At 37.9% G+C, this 17,250-nt stretch overlaps 1 protein-coding gene across 1 annotated transcript in view; it reads left to right on the top strand.

Moving 5' to 3' along the window:
• The window catches only part of LOC101642712 (eukaryotic translation initiation factor 3 subunit K-like), a 40,183-nt gene extending 34,239 nt beyond the window's left edge, over window positions 1-5,944 (top strand). Inside the window, exon 2 of the mRNA XM_045285054.1 lies at window positions 5,845-5,944. Within this exon, the coding sequence (XP_045140989.1) occupies window positions 5,845-5,944 (100 nt within the window). The remainder of the gene's footprint in view (window positions 1-5,844) is intronic.
• Window positions 5,945-17,250: the final 11,306 nt, after the last annotated feature.

Below are 17,250 nucleotides of genomic sequence, written 5' to 3'. Positions count from 1 at the left end.
AAGGTAAACAAGCAGCCATCTAGCTCAGAAGGGAACTTCTATCTTAATAGTCCTTCTGAATTTCTACCTTAATGCTGCCTCCCTCAAACCCCTGTCTACAATCTGGTCAACACTACTGACAGCCTCCAGAGGAGGATTCAGGAACTTGGCTCACAGTTCCTTTGAGAGTTTGCACTTTCAATGCAACTAAGTGTATCTCCAAATAAATATGACATTAAATTAAAAAAAAGAACACTTTGGAAGGTAAACTGAAAGGCCAGGGAAGGGAAAAATGGTAACCCAATAAAATGTTTTCCTGTTCTTGTAAGACCCTACATTTTCATTTTTGCCCTTTGAAAATGAACACCAACCAATAATATTCTCATCCTTTTATAGATGACATATACTAACCCAGACCTCTGAAAATCTTCCCATCCATGATCCCTGATATTGTTGTAAAGTAATACCATCAAGTTGGTCCTGACTCATGGAACTGTCATGTGGCACTATAATTTTACAGGGGCAGATCTCCAGGAGTCATCTACTATGTGAAACAGACTGTGATTCAAAATGCTCACCTTTCTATTAGTGGCAGAGGGCATAAACATTTTGCCACCAGGGCAAACAAATGAGCAGCAGTCAGTTCTGTGGGAAGTGAGTGCTCTCCCACCAGCACAGCACCATTTTTCTAAAGTTAACGAATTTAGTTTGTGGTTTCAATTTCTTTTAGGTTGGTTGTTTCAGATATTGTGTACTGGTTTAAATCAGTGACATCAGCAAAATTTAGCTGTTAGATAACAAAGACTCAATGGCTTTGAACTCCCTGGACGTAGAGAGTAAATGTTTCAGAGAGAATGGTCTTTGGAATTGACAATACCAGATAAGAAATAGTATTAATACAATCTTCTTAAAACAATCTCCTACATATTTCAGGAAAGAGCTTCATTAATATTAAAAAGCTGCCTTCTAGAATATAATTATTCCAGATCTTAGAGAAAAAGTAAGGAAGTTTAAAGTTTATTGAAAACTTTAAAAGTTCAGTTTGTACCTATGTGGCTACCAAATAGTAAGTTCTCAATAAATGTTGAATTCATAAATGTTTTTCTTTGTAAGAATACATTAATGGCTGATTTATAATTGTGTCCCAAGCTCAAATCAAAGTGATAGTAAAAATGTGATCAAAAGGAATAGATTAAAACTAGTAGGATATGTAAAACCTGAGATTGATAAAATGTTTATACCACTGTGATGTAAAAAAAATGAAAATGTATTTGAACTTCCTAAAAATGTAGGAAATATCTCAATCAATTTGAAGTCACCATATAAGGGTATACAAGAAAGCCAAATTGTAGGATTTGTTGAAAATAGCAGAAAAGGTCAAGAAGCCATATGACTGGGTCCCAAAATAAATATCTGCCCTCTTATTTCTGGAGCATACTGATTCAAGTGACTAGACATTATCCAGAAATGCCTGTTGGTACGTGAGTTAGTTAATTGTGCCAGCCTGGCCAATAATCACATGTGGGGCTAATTGAAAGGCAGAGGGATAAATGGGTGGTGAGCCTCGCCTTTCTAGATCTCGGGTCTCTTATTTTGTGATTGTCGCACCAGGGTGCAGCTGCCTTAGCAGCTCCCTGCTTCAGCTTGCAAGACTGACTTCCTACAAGACATCCCCAAGGAGAAGCCGCATAGACCTATCCCGATGTAGCCCTGGGTGCTGGAGCAGCCGTGTGGAGACCCCTGCTAGTGCTGAGATGCTTGTTCATTCACTGACTCAGCTTTCCTCCTGCAGTCGGCATCATTGCCTCTGTTTTGTGAGGTGGAGGACTTTGTGGACTGGTGTTGGGTTAATGGGTTAATGTTGGACTTGTGGGCTTGGGCAGCATAGGGTTGGGATGTTTTTGTGATGCACATTTTCTTTACATAAAACTCTCTCTTATACATGAGTTGCTGTGGATTTGTTTCTCTAAAGTACCTAGACTAATACAGTATGCATGCTATACATTGTCAATGCAGTCTATTTGTATTAACTTGGGGATAAAATAAACCATAAAGTAAATATATAGATTATTTTACATATAAAATTAACACATATTAACCTAATCACTTTTATAAATGAAGAGAGCAAATAGTTTGTAATGTATGTTAAAATCTGTTTTGCTTCACCATTATCATAAAAAGAACTAGAGATATTCATCATAACCAGAATATGAGAATTTACTCCTATTCATGTTTGTTATTTTATTACAAAGTACATCCTTACTTTGATATAAGTTTCTGAGTCGATCTCTAATAAAACTTGTCAGAATGGTGGTGGCAGTCCTGTGGTGTTATTGTATTGTTACTTCTCCCCTAATAATTCCAGTAATGAAACTGCTTGATTCTGAGACATTACTCTTATTATAAATGCACAGCTTGTTGGTAAAGTCATCTTATAGTCATTGATATTTATGTTCCCTAGTATGAGGAGCATTTTAGTCCAACATCTTAAAAGTAGAGGAAAATGGAACAACAGAAGTGACTGACAGACCCTGACAATGTTCTATGCATCTATGCTTTTCTCTGCTTAGAATTGCCTTGCACGATGGAGAACTGAAGTGATGGGATGAGGGAAGGTCAAGGAAAGAAGGAAGAGATCGCCGCAGTACGATTGGTTCCAAAAAGGAGAACAAAAATGTTTGCCCACAGTAGGAGCCTTAGTTAAATTGTGAAGCTCGGTTAGTCTAACATTTTATTCTATTCTTCATTGAATATAGACTTCTTGAGTGCTAATTGTTACATCATATAAGGCGCTTTAGTACTATTTATCCTACTCGTGTACATAAATCAAAGTTCTACGCTTAGAAGTACATTTTACTCTAATCTCTGAAATTAAAAAGTAGTTTTCTAACCACTCACAAATATAGGGCTTCCAAAATAGGTCAATTACTATTTTTTCACTAATTTTTACAATAAAACTTAGCTCTTCCAACTTAGTTAATACAGGTTTATTAGGTGTGACATAGATATAGTGAATGAATCATAAATATTGAACTGTTTTTTTCTACCTTACTTTTATATCAATTCATAAAACATTTCCCTTCAATGTATCACTTCCATGGTCCATAAAATGAGATATCTGAAACAATTATAAAAGTATAGTGTACTATTCACTAATAATATTTTCAGGTTAAAATCTATTGTTCATGTTGTTAATCATCTTTACCAAGGAACTTGAAAAATATCCACTAGAAACAATGATGGAAAGGGCACGTGATATTTGTGATGATTAAGAAAACAACTGATTTCCTATTTCTTTCTATCGGAACAGGAACACCATTTCAGAGAGAGAAGTATGTTTCTGTCTGGCTGTTCTTAGAATTGATCCTAAGACAAAAGAATTAATCCTGCTCAAATAAGACTTTAAAATTCCAAGAAAAATAATAATTAAAGCTGAGCAAATATTACTCTTAAAAAATAACTGTTCTCTCTTTTATTATGAAAAGAGTGATTTGGTGTCATTGTAAAACACTTAACTGAAGCATTACTTTTGATTTCAATGAAGTTATAGTAACCATCACTACAATCTCATTCATAGATGAAAAATACCACTCGAGTATAGCTTCTCTCACCTATTTCCTTTAAGGGGAAAAAGCATGTTACTCTGAGAGTGAAAAAGAAAACTGAAATAGTAATTTTCTATCCGTGTCTGTGAGTCATCTAGAAAATCGGCTAACCACAGAAAAATACATAGAGACAAATTTTAGAAATGTAAGGGCTTCGCCCTGAGCTTTCTATCCTTCCGTGACACTGGGAAGGAAAAAAAAAAAATCAACTGAGGTATGAATCAAGTTCAACAGGAGAAATGGACTGCGGTGGCAATCGCACGGGCCATCAAAATGGTTTGGACGATCAGAGAACGCTGAGTGAGGTTCAATTCATCCCCGCACTCGGAATCGCCCCTGCGATGGATGACTCACTGCGGGAGAAAGCGGTGTGTCACCTCAGATGGGTTTGCGGGACCAGGGGAAAGTGGGACCAGGGTGGCTTATTGAGGCAAATGTTCCACGTTACCCATGTCTCTCGGTGCACTGCGAGCCAACAGGGAGGGCCGGCTCAGTCACAGAAGAGCCGTTTAACTCCAGCTTAAGAAACCAAAGGATTCGCTACTCTCGAGTCCATTGTGCTGAGTGAGCAGCGACCATAGAGGACAGAGCAGAATGGCGCCTTATGGGTTCTGAAGCTGGACATTTTTCTGAGAGCAAACATCTCATCTCCTGGGAGCAACTGGTGAGTTCTGAACTAATGGCGATCGTATGATTAATAAGAACCCAATATTCATTCCACAATGCCAAGAGGGCTCCATAATCTTAAGTATTATCTGAGAACTGTCAACCAATTAAACACAAAAGTATTGCCATCATCTAACATTATACACAACACCATAGACAGAATTCTCAGGATGTGACCCCAAATCTCCATGGGAAAAAAAAAAGTGTTAGAAGCTCTGGCGGTGCAGTAGGTTAGGCGTTGAACTGTTCACCATGTGTGATGATTTGAACCACGAGCTGCTCTACAGGAGAAAAGTGGTAGTTTGCCCCCATAAAGATTTACAACTCCAGAAACCCGATGACTCGCTATGACTCGGAGCTCAGGGGCAGTCTGGAGGCCTGAAAAGAACAAGGCAGCTCTTAGGAGAGGGTGGCCCACATTGAGAGGATGTCATTCTCCAAATACATTTCATAAAGAATAGTAATGTTATCACTAATGCCCCAATAAAGAGAGTCACAATGGTTGACAGGAGGAGAGACTGACAAGGGTATTCTTGTTCTTGGGAGGGCTAGGTAGCCCCATGTGGGATATTGGAACCTGGGTGGACAGAGGAGGATGTCCAAGCAGAACAATAGTCTGAAGCAGGAAACGACAGATACGTGTACCAGGTGCACAGTTACGAAGAACATCTACATGAGGATAGAGGAGGGAGTAGCCAACGCCAGCTCTTGAATTATGAATTGGGAGAGATAGTGTTCCCTACTGGGGGATAGAGAGGACAAGGTTTTCAAGCAGGATAATGTGGATTTCAAGAGAGCTGTAGTGATTTTCATAGAAAATTGATACATTCAGGAAATAATCAAACAAATAAATATATTCAAGAAAACAGAAGCCACGTATGCATTGCATGAGAAGAATTTATGAATATAGCCATAGCTAGAATGAACACAGTGGTACCATGCACCACTATGCATTTGTCCCACCTTAACAAGGCATCTCATTTATCAGGTTCCCACGAGAAGCAGAGCAATATCTCTATGTCTTTCTGCTCCTCCCCAGTCCTCCAATTGTCTTCTGTGCATTTTCATGAACCACTGACTGCGGTAACTGTTCCCTTTATTTATTTTCCTCCTTCCTCCTAGCACCTATAAATTTTAATGATAACAATAATTTAAATAACTATATATGTATACACACAGAGAGAGATTACATTAAGAATCAGACAACTGTAGGGGAGTTGGCAGTTGAAAAATTCATAGGTCCAAAGAAGGCTAAAGAATCCTGCAGGATTGAGTCCAAAATCTGTAGGCAAGGTAGCAGAAGAAGAAAGCATATCAGGATGTTTTCCAAATGCTTGCTTATAGTCTGAAGACAGAGCACACCCCAGAGCACACATCCCTGTTGCTCCTAAGGTCTTCACCTGATTTAGGTTAATTCTCATTGTGGAAGTTGGTCAACTTTTTGCTGAGCCTCTATTAAGGATGCCTTTTAAAAAGAGAGAGAGACTCGCAAGAAGATAGACAGACATAGGGCTGTAACAGTGGACTCAAACCAAGACTTTGAGCCAATCCATTTAGGCTTGACAGCTTTCTGAAATTTTGCATTTCATCCCAGATACACTAAATCGGTAACTACATTTTACCAAGATCTTTATGAGATCCTTATAGATCCCCGTATAAGTGTTGAACCAGAGGGAACCAATGTGGAGCCCTAGCACAACATAGCAACAATTGTCAGGATAGCACAGAATTAGTGTTTCCATCTGTTGTGCATAAGGTCTCTCTGAGACAAAATCAAATCCACACCATCCAACAAGAAAAGTCTACTTTACTGGAGGACAACCATTTAAGCATATTATTTTATACCAGTGCCTTAGCTAGTGTTTCACCAAATAACTTTCATCATAACCCAACCAAGTTGACACGCAAATCAATCATCACAACAGGCTTTCCTGCATGTAATCAAAGAATGAGGTGAGTTAGTTACATGCATGCAATTTATTCAGATGGATCAGGAAGTCTAGCACAGAATGAAATGTGCAGGCAGAATTTCTGAATTCCAATGTTATAGGTATTTTCACACTAGTAATATAATGATAAAATAGGCCAACATTTAAAAAGTTACATTAATCAAGGATACACTGACAGTATGTAGAATAGTTTTGACTGCAGGTGATGAATGAAATCACAGTGGTTTTGCTAGAGGTGATAACTTAAGAAAAATTACTGGAATCTAATCCTAGAGAATTTCCCAGGCACTGTAAATTAATGCCTCATCCAATAGTATAATAACTCTAGTCAGTATAAAGGTGTCATCAATGAATTTATCAGTGTGAATTCACTTGTTCTACAAAGAGCCATTGCTATGTGAGTAGAAACCCCAGGCCTGGATGGCAAGGGAAAAAACCCAACTACATTCTCCAGTTGACTCTTGTTCATTTGCTTGAGCTACTAATAGCTGAGGCTCTTTGATCCCTTTGTATTAATTTTCCTCCTTTTTTCTGCCACTAAAGAAGCCCTAATTGGGCTACGGGTTATATGTTAGACTGTTGACTGCAAGCTAGCACCCTATAAAGATGTACCATCTTAGAAACCCTACTTAACTCTGCTCTATGGGGTTACCATATGTCAGGATCCATTCAGTGGCAGTGAATAAGTCATTGCTTTACTCTTGCTTTACTCTTGCCACCATCCATGATAAGATTAAGAATGTCCATAATAGTAATAAATAATAATAACAACTACAAAATAAATATCTTTAGTAACAGTACAGAGCACCTCTTATAGTTCATTTCACATACTGTTCAGAACAATTATACATTGACCGGTCCTTAGAGAAGGACATCATGTTTGGTAACCTAGCAAGCAGTAAAAATTAGCAAGGCCCTCAAGATGGATTGGCACAATGGCTGCAACAATGGGCTGAAACACAAGAACAACCGTAGGATGGCATAAGATGGGGCAGTGTCTCACTATGCTACACATAGGGTGGTGATGAGTTGGAATCAACTCAATGGCATCTAACACCAACAATATTATCTTCTTTAGAAAAAGTAAAACCTAAGACAAAGAAATGTTAATGAATTTTGAAAGTTCACAGAAATAGTAATTAGTGGAAGCTTAAAAGTCACAATAAAAGTGCATGAATATTGAAAATCCAAATACTTATAACAGCAAGGCTGAATATTCTGTAATTTAAAGCAGAGGGCAATGCAAACAATTATGTAGATAGTTGTCAATTCTATCTAAATGCACCACTGATTAGGTTAATGCTACACTGAAGCCACCATAACATGCAAAAGTAAGTCAGGAAAAAATAGACTTTCTCCAGAACATACCAGAAAGTAATTTTCCCTCACAAAGCTTGGAAATGACTCATCTTGCACAAAACCAACCTGTGTTTTAGCAACACAGATATGGCCTCGGGCATTCAAGAGCTACTAAGGGTTGAGAAATCCATGGTCTATACCACAAAGTATTTGTTAATGTTTTTGCAAGGACACATAAACAAACACTCACTTTCCCATCTGTTTGTTTTATCACTCACTATTTACAGTAAATAAACAGTTTGATACTCTTACCAACCAATATAAGTTAAGAATCATGTAGTGCCAACCTCACCCAGAGTTCTAGCCTCAGGACAAAAGCAGAAAAAGGAAAACTACAATTTTGGCTTAGAGACACCTTATATTTGGAGCAAGAGAAATTAAATATCAACAAAGGAGTTCAGCATTAAGAAAGAAAGGAAGAAGAAAGATGAAAGAAAGAAAGAAAGAAAGAAAGAAAGAAAGAAAGAAAGAAAGAAAGGCTTCTTAGAAATGGTTCAGATTTCAGGAGATGGAGTTATTGTATTGGTTAGTTCCAGAGATAGAGATTAACTTAGGAATGTTTCTGGATCTGGGAAACCTACCCAAGAAATTCAGTTTTGCAGGAAATGAATTAAACCTCAATGCATGGCATTTTGCTTTTTCTCTTACAATTTCAGAATTTCTGCTTTTCATTTCCTCAATTTTTCACCTATAGTGACTAAGCGTTATCCTGAGACTGCTTCAATTTGAAGATCACAGCATATAGAAAATTAACTCAGGAGTTATTCATTTACAGTTTTCCCCTACCGTTACTGATTTCTTCCTTCGGAGGATGGCTTCTTTAAAACAAGAAGCATGAATCCTTGGTTGTTGGCATTTTCTGGGGCACAGTGAGCTCTCTCATGTTTAGCTCTTCTGGGTTTTGTTTTTTTTTAACCTTAAGTATAAAATAACTGTTGTTTTGACAAAAATAATGCATAATATTTACTTAAATATGTCATTTCCCAGAATAATTCTAGGTATTCGAGTAAAAATTATCATCCCAAATATTGATTTTTGTCCAGCTGAGTCATCAACCTGGAGTAAAGTGAATTACTTCATATACAGTGAACCCTCACCACTTCGCGCTTCGACTTCCGCGGCTTCACTCTATCGCGGTTTTTGCGTAACAGCACCCACTGCCTACACCCACTCCTTCAGAGGAAAAAGACAGCGAACCACCTGTAAAGTACATCCCTTAAATCATTTCATAGGCTATTGATTACAGTATTTGTAAGAACTATGTATAATAATACTGTATGTGAAATATGTAATACTGTAAACTAGATGCCATAAATAATATAATAAATAATAAATGATAATTGTAATGTCCAAAATGTTTTACTGTATTTTCCCTTTTTTGTTTAATAAATTGGGTAATACGAGTGTAATGGTGACTAAAGGGTGTTTTTTCATGTCCTCTATGCTCTAACTACGAAAATATTTGATTTACAAATAAGGAATCCTACTTCGCGGAATTTCATTTATCATGGTAGGGTCTAGGACCGATTAACCGCGATAAATGAGGGTTCACTGTAGCTCTTCTATTCCCAGGCTTTGGTCCTGGGTGGTAAACACAGTAAGGGTTTGTTGTTAGCTGACATCTCGGTGATTTTCACCATAGGTGACTTTATGCACAACACAATGAAACACTGCCTGGTCCTGGGCCATCCTCACAATTGTTTCTTTGCCTGAGCCCATTTCCATTTGTGCAGCCTCAGTGGCAGCACTTCCTGTTGAGGGTCATCTTTTATTTTGTTCCCCCTCAACTTTAATAAGAATGATGCCCTCCAGGGTTTTTTCTCTCTTGACATGTCCAAAGTACGTATTTGGCATAGGAAGATAGCAATTAAGAAGTCGTTTCAAATTTTTAAATACTGGTACTCATACACGTGTCTGTTCATTTGAGTACTGTGGTGGCTCATGTGCTGCTGTGATGGTGGAAGCCATGTAATTCGTATTTCAAATGCCAGCAGGGTCACCCAAAGGGGACAGGCTTCAATGAATGTCCAGACTGAAAGCAGACAACAAAGAGGAGCTCAGCTTTCCAGCCCAGAGGAAGGAGCTGCTGAAACCTTGTGCACAGCTTTGAAACGTTGTCAGAGGTGAAGGCTTCATAAATGGAAGCAGAACCTTGTCAGAGACCGTGCTGGAGGATGGACTCAAAATGTGACTGAGGAGGAGCTGCCATCCCCAGGTAAATGCAAACACGGGGCCATGAGTCGGTATGTGCCCTTCTTCATAGACTGGCTAAGGCCAATGAAAGAAATGATGAAGTCAAACAGCTGAACAGAAACTGTCAGAGGGCAGCTCAAGAACACCAAACCCGCTGTCATATTACAGCGTGCAAAGACTTAGAGGTTGAAAACATAAAGGGAAGAACACACTCGGCATAGCTTAAACTGAGAGAACAAATCAAGACTCGAGTTGCAATATTTGAAGGTTCTATGGGCAAAATAGTGAATGATGCAGAAAGCATCAAAATAAGATGAAAAGAATATGTAAAGTCACTATACTCAAAATAACTGGTCAACATTCAACCACTTCCAAAGGTAGCAAATGAGCAAGATCCAATGATGCTGAAGGAAGAAGTTTACATTTCATGGAAACATTAGAGCCACAAACAACGCTCCAGGAATTGATGGAATACCAGCCAAAATGTTTCAACAACCTGATAAAACACAAGAAGCACACAATTGTCTATTCCAGGAAATTTGGAAGACAGCTACTTGGTCAAGTAACTTGAAGAGATCCATATTTGTACCAATTCCAAATAAAGGTGATCCAACAACATGCTCAAATTGTAGAACAATATCATTGATATCAAATCCAGGTAAAATTTTGCTGAAGAACATCTAACAATGGTGGCTGCAGTGCATTGATAGGAAGTTGCCAGAGGTACAGGCTGCATTCAGTAGAAGACATGGAACAAGGGATATCATTGTTGATATCAGATGAATCTTGGCTGAAAGAGGAGATTACACGAAGGTTTATTTTTATTGACTTTGCAAAAGAAGTCAACCATGTGGAGCATTACAGTGTCTGGATAGGTTTGAGGAGCATGAGTGTTCCAGAACCCTTCATTGTGCTCATGGAGCCTTGCACATGAATCAAGAGGCACTTGCACTTGTGCAAACAGAAGGGAATACTGCATGGTTTAAAATCAGGAAAAGTGTGAATCAGGGTTGTATCCTTTAGCCACACTTATTCAATTTTCATGTTGAGCAAATAATCAGAGAAGCTGGTTTATCTGAAGCATAATATAGTAGCAGGATTGGAGGAAGGATTATTAACAACCGGTAATGTGCAGATGACACAGCCTTTACTTGCTGAAAATGAGCAAGACTTGAAACACTTTCTGATTAAGATCAAGGATTGTAGCTTTCAGTATAGATTATAATTGAATGTGAAGAAATACAAAATCTTCAAAACCTGACCAATAGGTGACATCATGAAAATGGAGAAAAGTTTAAAGTGTTCATAGATTTTGTCATGCTTGGACCCATAACCAGTCCTCATGGAAGCAACAACCGGGAGATCTAAAGATGAATTTCATTGGGTAAATCTGTTGCATGAGACTTCTTTGGAATATTGAAAATCAAAGACACTACTTTGAGGACTAAGGTGTACCTGACCCAAGCCATTCAATTACCTCATTTGCATCTTAAAGTTGGACATTAAATAAAGACTGAAAAATAAAGACTAAATAAAGACTGAAAAAGAATTGATGCATCTGAATTGTGTGCTGGATAAGAATAGTGAAAGTACCATGGTCTGCTAAAATGACAAACAATTATGTCTTGGAGATACAGTCAGAGTGCATCGGACAGGCCAGGTTGGTGAGATGTTTTATCGTGAGAGACCGGTCCCTAAAGAAATGCATCAAGTTTAGTAAAATAGAGGCACATTGAAAGAAAGGGAGGCCCGCCAGGATATGGATGACTCTATAACTGCAACAACGAGCTCAAATATAACAACAAATTGTGAGGGTGGCACAGGGTGGGCAGTGTTGTGTTCCGTTGTGCATAGGGTTACTATGAGTTGGAAAGGACTTGATGGCACCTAACAACACTCATAAATAAGCAAAGGTAACTATTTGGGGCCCTTCTATGGCAATATCTTTGTATATATTTTCCAAAAGTTGTTTAACAGTGTAATGTGTTACATTTTCAGATAAAAATACTGGTGATATTAAGTATTCAAAACTCTATTTTATCCATCAATGCAGATTAATATGATGGCACAGTGGGTTATGTATTTGACTGCTAACCAGAAGTTCAGCAGTTTGAAATTACAGCTACTCTACACTTAAAAAGTTACAGCCTCAGATTTCAACAGGGAAAGTTCTACCTTGTTGTATAATGTCACCATAAGTCAGAATCCACTGGCTCACAGTGAGCGTTTTTATTAGTAAATAGCTTACTGTATGCGGAGTTTCTTTGGCAACTGGTTTATGCATGCTTCATAATGCCACCTGGAATCTATATATTAGATGGATGATCTTAAAATTTAGTTCATAGCACTATGAGAAGATATACATTGATCCTCTTAAAAAGAAAGGTCCACATAATTTTTTATATTTTGTTCACATTCAAAACATCTATTGCAACCCAATGTAAAGAAAAGAAAAATCCATAGTGAATGATGGGGGGAGTGCGGAGTGGAGATCCAAAGCCCATTAGTAGGTCACTGGAGATCCCCTTGCAGAGGGGTCTTGGGGAGGAGATGAGCCAGTCAGGGTGCGATGTAACAATGATGAGAAATACAACTTTCCTCTAGTTCCTAAATGTTTCCTCCCCGCTCCCACTACCATGACTCGAATTCGACCTTGCAAGTCTGGCAGGACCAGAGGATGTACACTGGTACAGCTAGGAACGGAAAATACAGGGAATCCAGGGCGGATGAGCCCTACAGGACCAGTGGTGTTAGTGGCAAAACAGGGAGGGTAAAGGGAGAGTGGGTAGGAAAGAGGGAACCGATTACAAGGAACTATATGTGACCTCCTCCCTGGGGGACAGACAACCGAAAAGTGGGTGAAGGGAGACATCGGACAGGGCAAGATATGACAAAATACCAATTTATAAACTATCAAGGGCTCATAAGGGAGGGGGAAGTGGGGAGGGAGGGGAAAAATGAGGACCTAATGTCGGGGGTTTAAGTGGAAAGACAATGTTTTGAGAATGATGTACAAATGCGCTTTACACAATTGATGTGGATTGCGATAACAGTTGTTTGAGCCCCTAATAAAATGTTTAAAAAAGAAAAAAGAAAAGAAACATCCTTAAAAACGGAGCAATAGAAAAGATGAAAAAGATTCACATTGTCAAGCATTTCATTTTGCTTTGATTCACATTCAATGTTCATGGCAGTAGCAACAAGAGATAAAGTCATATATTACATGTGGCAAATAAGCTGCACAAGATCTGTTTATGATGTTGAAAAGCAGGGTGTCACTCTGAGGGCTATGGAACGGCTGACCTAAGGCGTGGTATTTCAGTCTCGTTTTAAGCATAAGATGAGGCAATGGATAATGTCCTTCTATTCATTAGAGCTTCAGTATCCGACAATGTTTCTATGCTATGCATAAGACTTGGTGACTGTGATAGGTAGGTTTATTGTGCCAACCTGGCCAATAGGAACATGTGGATTTAATCAGGGCCCAGTTTGATTTGAGGGCAAAGAGATAAATGACTCAGCAAGGCCCACCCCTCTCTCTCTTACTCTCTGGTGATCCAACCAGCATTCAGCTGCTTCACTAGATCTCTGCCTCAACTTGTGAGCTACACTACCTGTGGGACAAGCCAAACATGGATCGTGTCGCTAGAGTTTGAGGTTCCTTTGAGACCTGCTTTACCACACTGATGGTGTATATATCAATTGAGCTTGAGTTTGATATCTCACCTGGGCCTGCTTCACTAAGCTCCTGAGCTGCTGACATTTGGTGACCTGCCCTGCTGTTTGCTGCCTGTGGGTGTACTCTGCCTGCATTGCTCCAGGGAAGACTCAGTTAGTTGTCTGTTTCCTTGACTTTGGACCCCACAGTACTTGTGAGTTGAAGTACTTCCAGTATATTAACTGTTCCATAGAAGTGAGTTGAACTGAACCCTCTATACTTCTCTGTGGACTAATTAGCTGTTATAGTCCTTCATGCTGTTTAATATATATGTATGTATATATATGTATGTATGTATACATGTATGTGTGTGCAATTATAAGTGTCCTGATGTTGTTTCTCTAGAAAACCCTTCCTACCACACTTAGTGAAGCCGAGGGTCATTCAAAAAGAAGAAGCTACTCAATGAGATGGATCAACACGATGGCTACAACAATAAATTTGAGCATAAAAATTGTGTAGAAGGCACAGTACCGGGCAGTGTTTCACTCGGTACATGTTTTATGCTTTTATACATAAAGTCTCTATGAGTTGGTCCATATTGTATGGCACAGGAAATTCATATCATTGCAAATAGAATTGTGATATGTGTGAATTCAGAGACTAATTCATGATTATTTTTTCAAAAATAAAACTACAAGGGAAATAACAATCATGCATTATTTACAAGTTGTATAACAAATTATTTTTCAGTTCTACCACTTTACTTAATATGATAAGAAAATGTCTAATCACATATTCAAAAACCCTGAAATTCCATGTGGGAAGGTGATTGTCTACTCCACAGTCAATCCCTGGCCCAGTTTCATCAGCTGATACTGAGTTTCTCCATCACCTCTTCCCACATTTGTAGGCATTTGATTTACATGTATTTTATCTGGAGTAATCCATGTGTAAAATAGTTACCTTTTGTATTGTTGAAAATACGTATTTACAATGAACAAAGTTTTTGTCTTAGCAAAATTATATCATGCCATCTCCAGTTTAATTTCTATAACCAAGTCCATATTTTCCAACTACTGTTTCTACCTTTGTTTCCAAGGTTTGCATTTTAATCACCAATAATTATCAATGCATTTTGATTACTTGTTTGAGCAATTTCTGAAGGAAGTCATTAGTAGTATTCTTCAATTTCTTCATCACTAACTTTTGTGGTTGGTGCATACGTTTAAATAATAGTTGCATTGATTGGATTTTCTTGAATGGAGGTAGATAAAATCTTATCACAGGCAACATTGTAGTTCAAAATTGACATTCAGATGTGTTTGGATGATAAAGGCAACACTTTTATGCTTGATTATTTCATTCCCAGCATAGTAAACTATATCATTTTCTGATTCAAAATGGCCGATACCAGTCCATTTTAGTTCACTAATATCTAGGAGATAAAGATCATGTATTAATATAATGATAAATGAATGCATTCTCCTCCCTCCAAAAAAGAAGATAAAATAATCTGTAATGAATGGAAATCTAATAACAAAATATTAAATTATTTGATATGAAAGTGGAAACATTGTCTACCCCTACGCTATTCTTAAAATTTTTTCTATGCTTGAGCCAACTATTCCAACAACCATGTCAATCCATCTTACTGAGTGCTATCCTGTTTTCCGTTGACTTCTACTTTCAAAACATGATATCCTTCTTTAGGTACTGGTCCCTTGATTGAACATGTTCAAAGTACAACAGACAAACCCTTACCATAGACTGTTTTAAGGAGTATTCTGGTTGTACTTATTCCAAGGGAGATTTGTTTGTCATTCATCAACACCATAATTAAAATGCTTCCATTCTTCATTCTCCCTATCATTGTTCAGCTATCATATGCATGCATTGAAATGACTGTGGGACTTGTCGGGAGCACTTTGTCTTCCTGATGCTCTATGAAAAAAAATTATTTTACTTATTATTGACTGCTGCTTCTATGGGCGTAGATTGTGAATCCAAGTAAAATTAGAACCATTCACAGTGCCAAAGCTAAAATTTTCTCTGTTTATCATAATGTTGCTTATTAGTCCAGATTTTATTTTCTTTATGTTGAGATATAATCTATACTAGAGGTTTAGGAAACCTGGGGATGTAGAACTTGGGATGCTAACCACAAGGTCTGCAGTTCAAAGCCACCAGTTTCTCCATGGGAGAGAGATAAATTTTCTGCTCCCATAAAGAGTTACAGTTTTGGAAACCCAAAAGGGCAGTTCTAACCTGTCCTATAGAGTCTGCGTGCGTCAGAATCAACTCTATAGCAGTGGGTTTGGAGTTTAGAAAGATGATAGTATTTAACATTAATCCACATTCAAGGTGTCTTAACTTGAAAAAGGCAAAATATATCATTTGCTTTTTGCATATTCTTGATGAATCTATCTATAAACCTGATGTCACATTCTTCTTTCAGATTTTCATATTATTTACTCAGCATACATATAGAATACATATGGTGAATTAACAAAACCCTAACATGCCTTTCCTGATTTTGAATCCCACAGTATCCCATTGTGGTGTTTAAAAAACAAAAATTCAGCTTCTTTGTTATACACAGATTTAGCATAATTCAAGTTAACAGTCCTGGAATCCCTATTCTTTACAATTGGATTCCTTATTTGGTATTATCCAGAGTCAAATGCTTTTACAAAGACAATGAAATAAGCAATCATCTTTCTGATTGTGTTAGGCTGGGCTGTCTAGAGAAACAAAACCAGTGACACTCATATATGTATAAGAAAGAGCCTTTTATCGAGAAGTAATTTTATATCATGAAGGCACCAAAACCTGGTCCAATGTAGTCCATGTTTCCAATGCTAGCCAAAACCCTTTTCAGACTCATGTCTGCAGGCTGCTGCTGCCCGCAGTGAGACCACAGGCCAGAGGCAGGTGCAGAATCCAAGGAAGGCAAAGGGACAGAGAACGAGAGTGAAATTCCCAGTTCCTCCCTTATCAAAAGGTCACACTCTCAAGGAGGTATCCTCAGGTAGGAACATGATTGGCAGGTTGGATTCCACACCTGTACGTTCATGTAAATTCAAGTTGACATAACATCTAACTGCACACTGATATTCTCCAATTTTAGTCGTGATCCCTCTGAAGTCAGTGATGATATCCCTTATTTCACATCCTCTCAATCATGATTGAGTAGGGCAGTTCTCTGTAAATGCATTGCTGAAACCATTTTAAAAATCACCTTCAGCAAATTTTATGAGTTTGTACTATTAACAGTTTTTAAAATAATTTCCATAATCTGTTACATCAACTTTCTTTGAATGGTTCTATTATGGATATCTTCCATTGACTTCCAAATTTCATTACCCAGGTGGATAAGTGCTTCTACCATTCATCTGTTTTTAAAACATCTCAGTGGGTCCTATAGGTTCCTAGAGTCTTGTGTTTCATCAGCACATTCAATACAATTTGCATTTCCTTCACTACCATTGGTTACTGGTCATATGTTACCTCCTGAAATGGTTGAACTTTGGCCAATGCTTTTGTTCCGGTCACTCTATTTTTTCAATCTACTTTTGTTGCTCTCTGCATTGTTCAATACTTTACTCGTATTATCATTCAATTTTTCAACTTGAGACCTGATTTGTTTCCCCAGGTATTCCAATTTGATAAATACCAAGAATAATCTTCCTTTTTAGTTTTGTAATTCTGTGTTTTTACACATTTCATTATAATACTTCACTGTGTCTTCTCAATTGTACTTTGAAATTTTCACAGCTTGTTAAATTATTTCTTTTAAAAAATCATTTTATTAGGGGCTCATACAACTCTTATCACAATC

Source organism: Echinops telfairi, unplaced genomic scaffold (genome assembly GCF_000313985.2).
Source record: "Echinops telfairi isolate 266 unplaced genomic scaffold, ASM31398v2 ScPeMD7_7469;HRSCAF=8507_1, whole genome shotgun sequence".
Classification (NCBI taxonomy): Eukaryota; Metazoa; Chordata; class Mammalia; order Afrosoricida; family Tenrecidae; genus Echinops; species Echinops telfairi.
The sequence above is the reverse complement of the archived record's forward strand: the minus strand, read 5'-3'. Positions and strand labels throughout refer to the sequence as shown.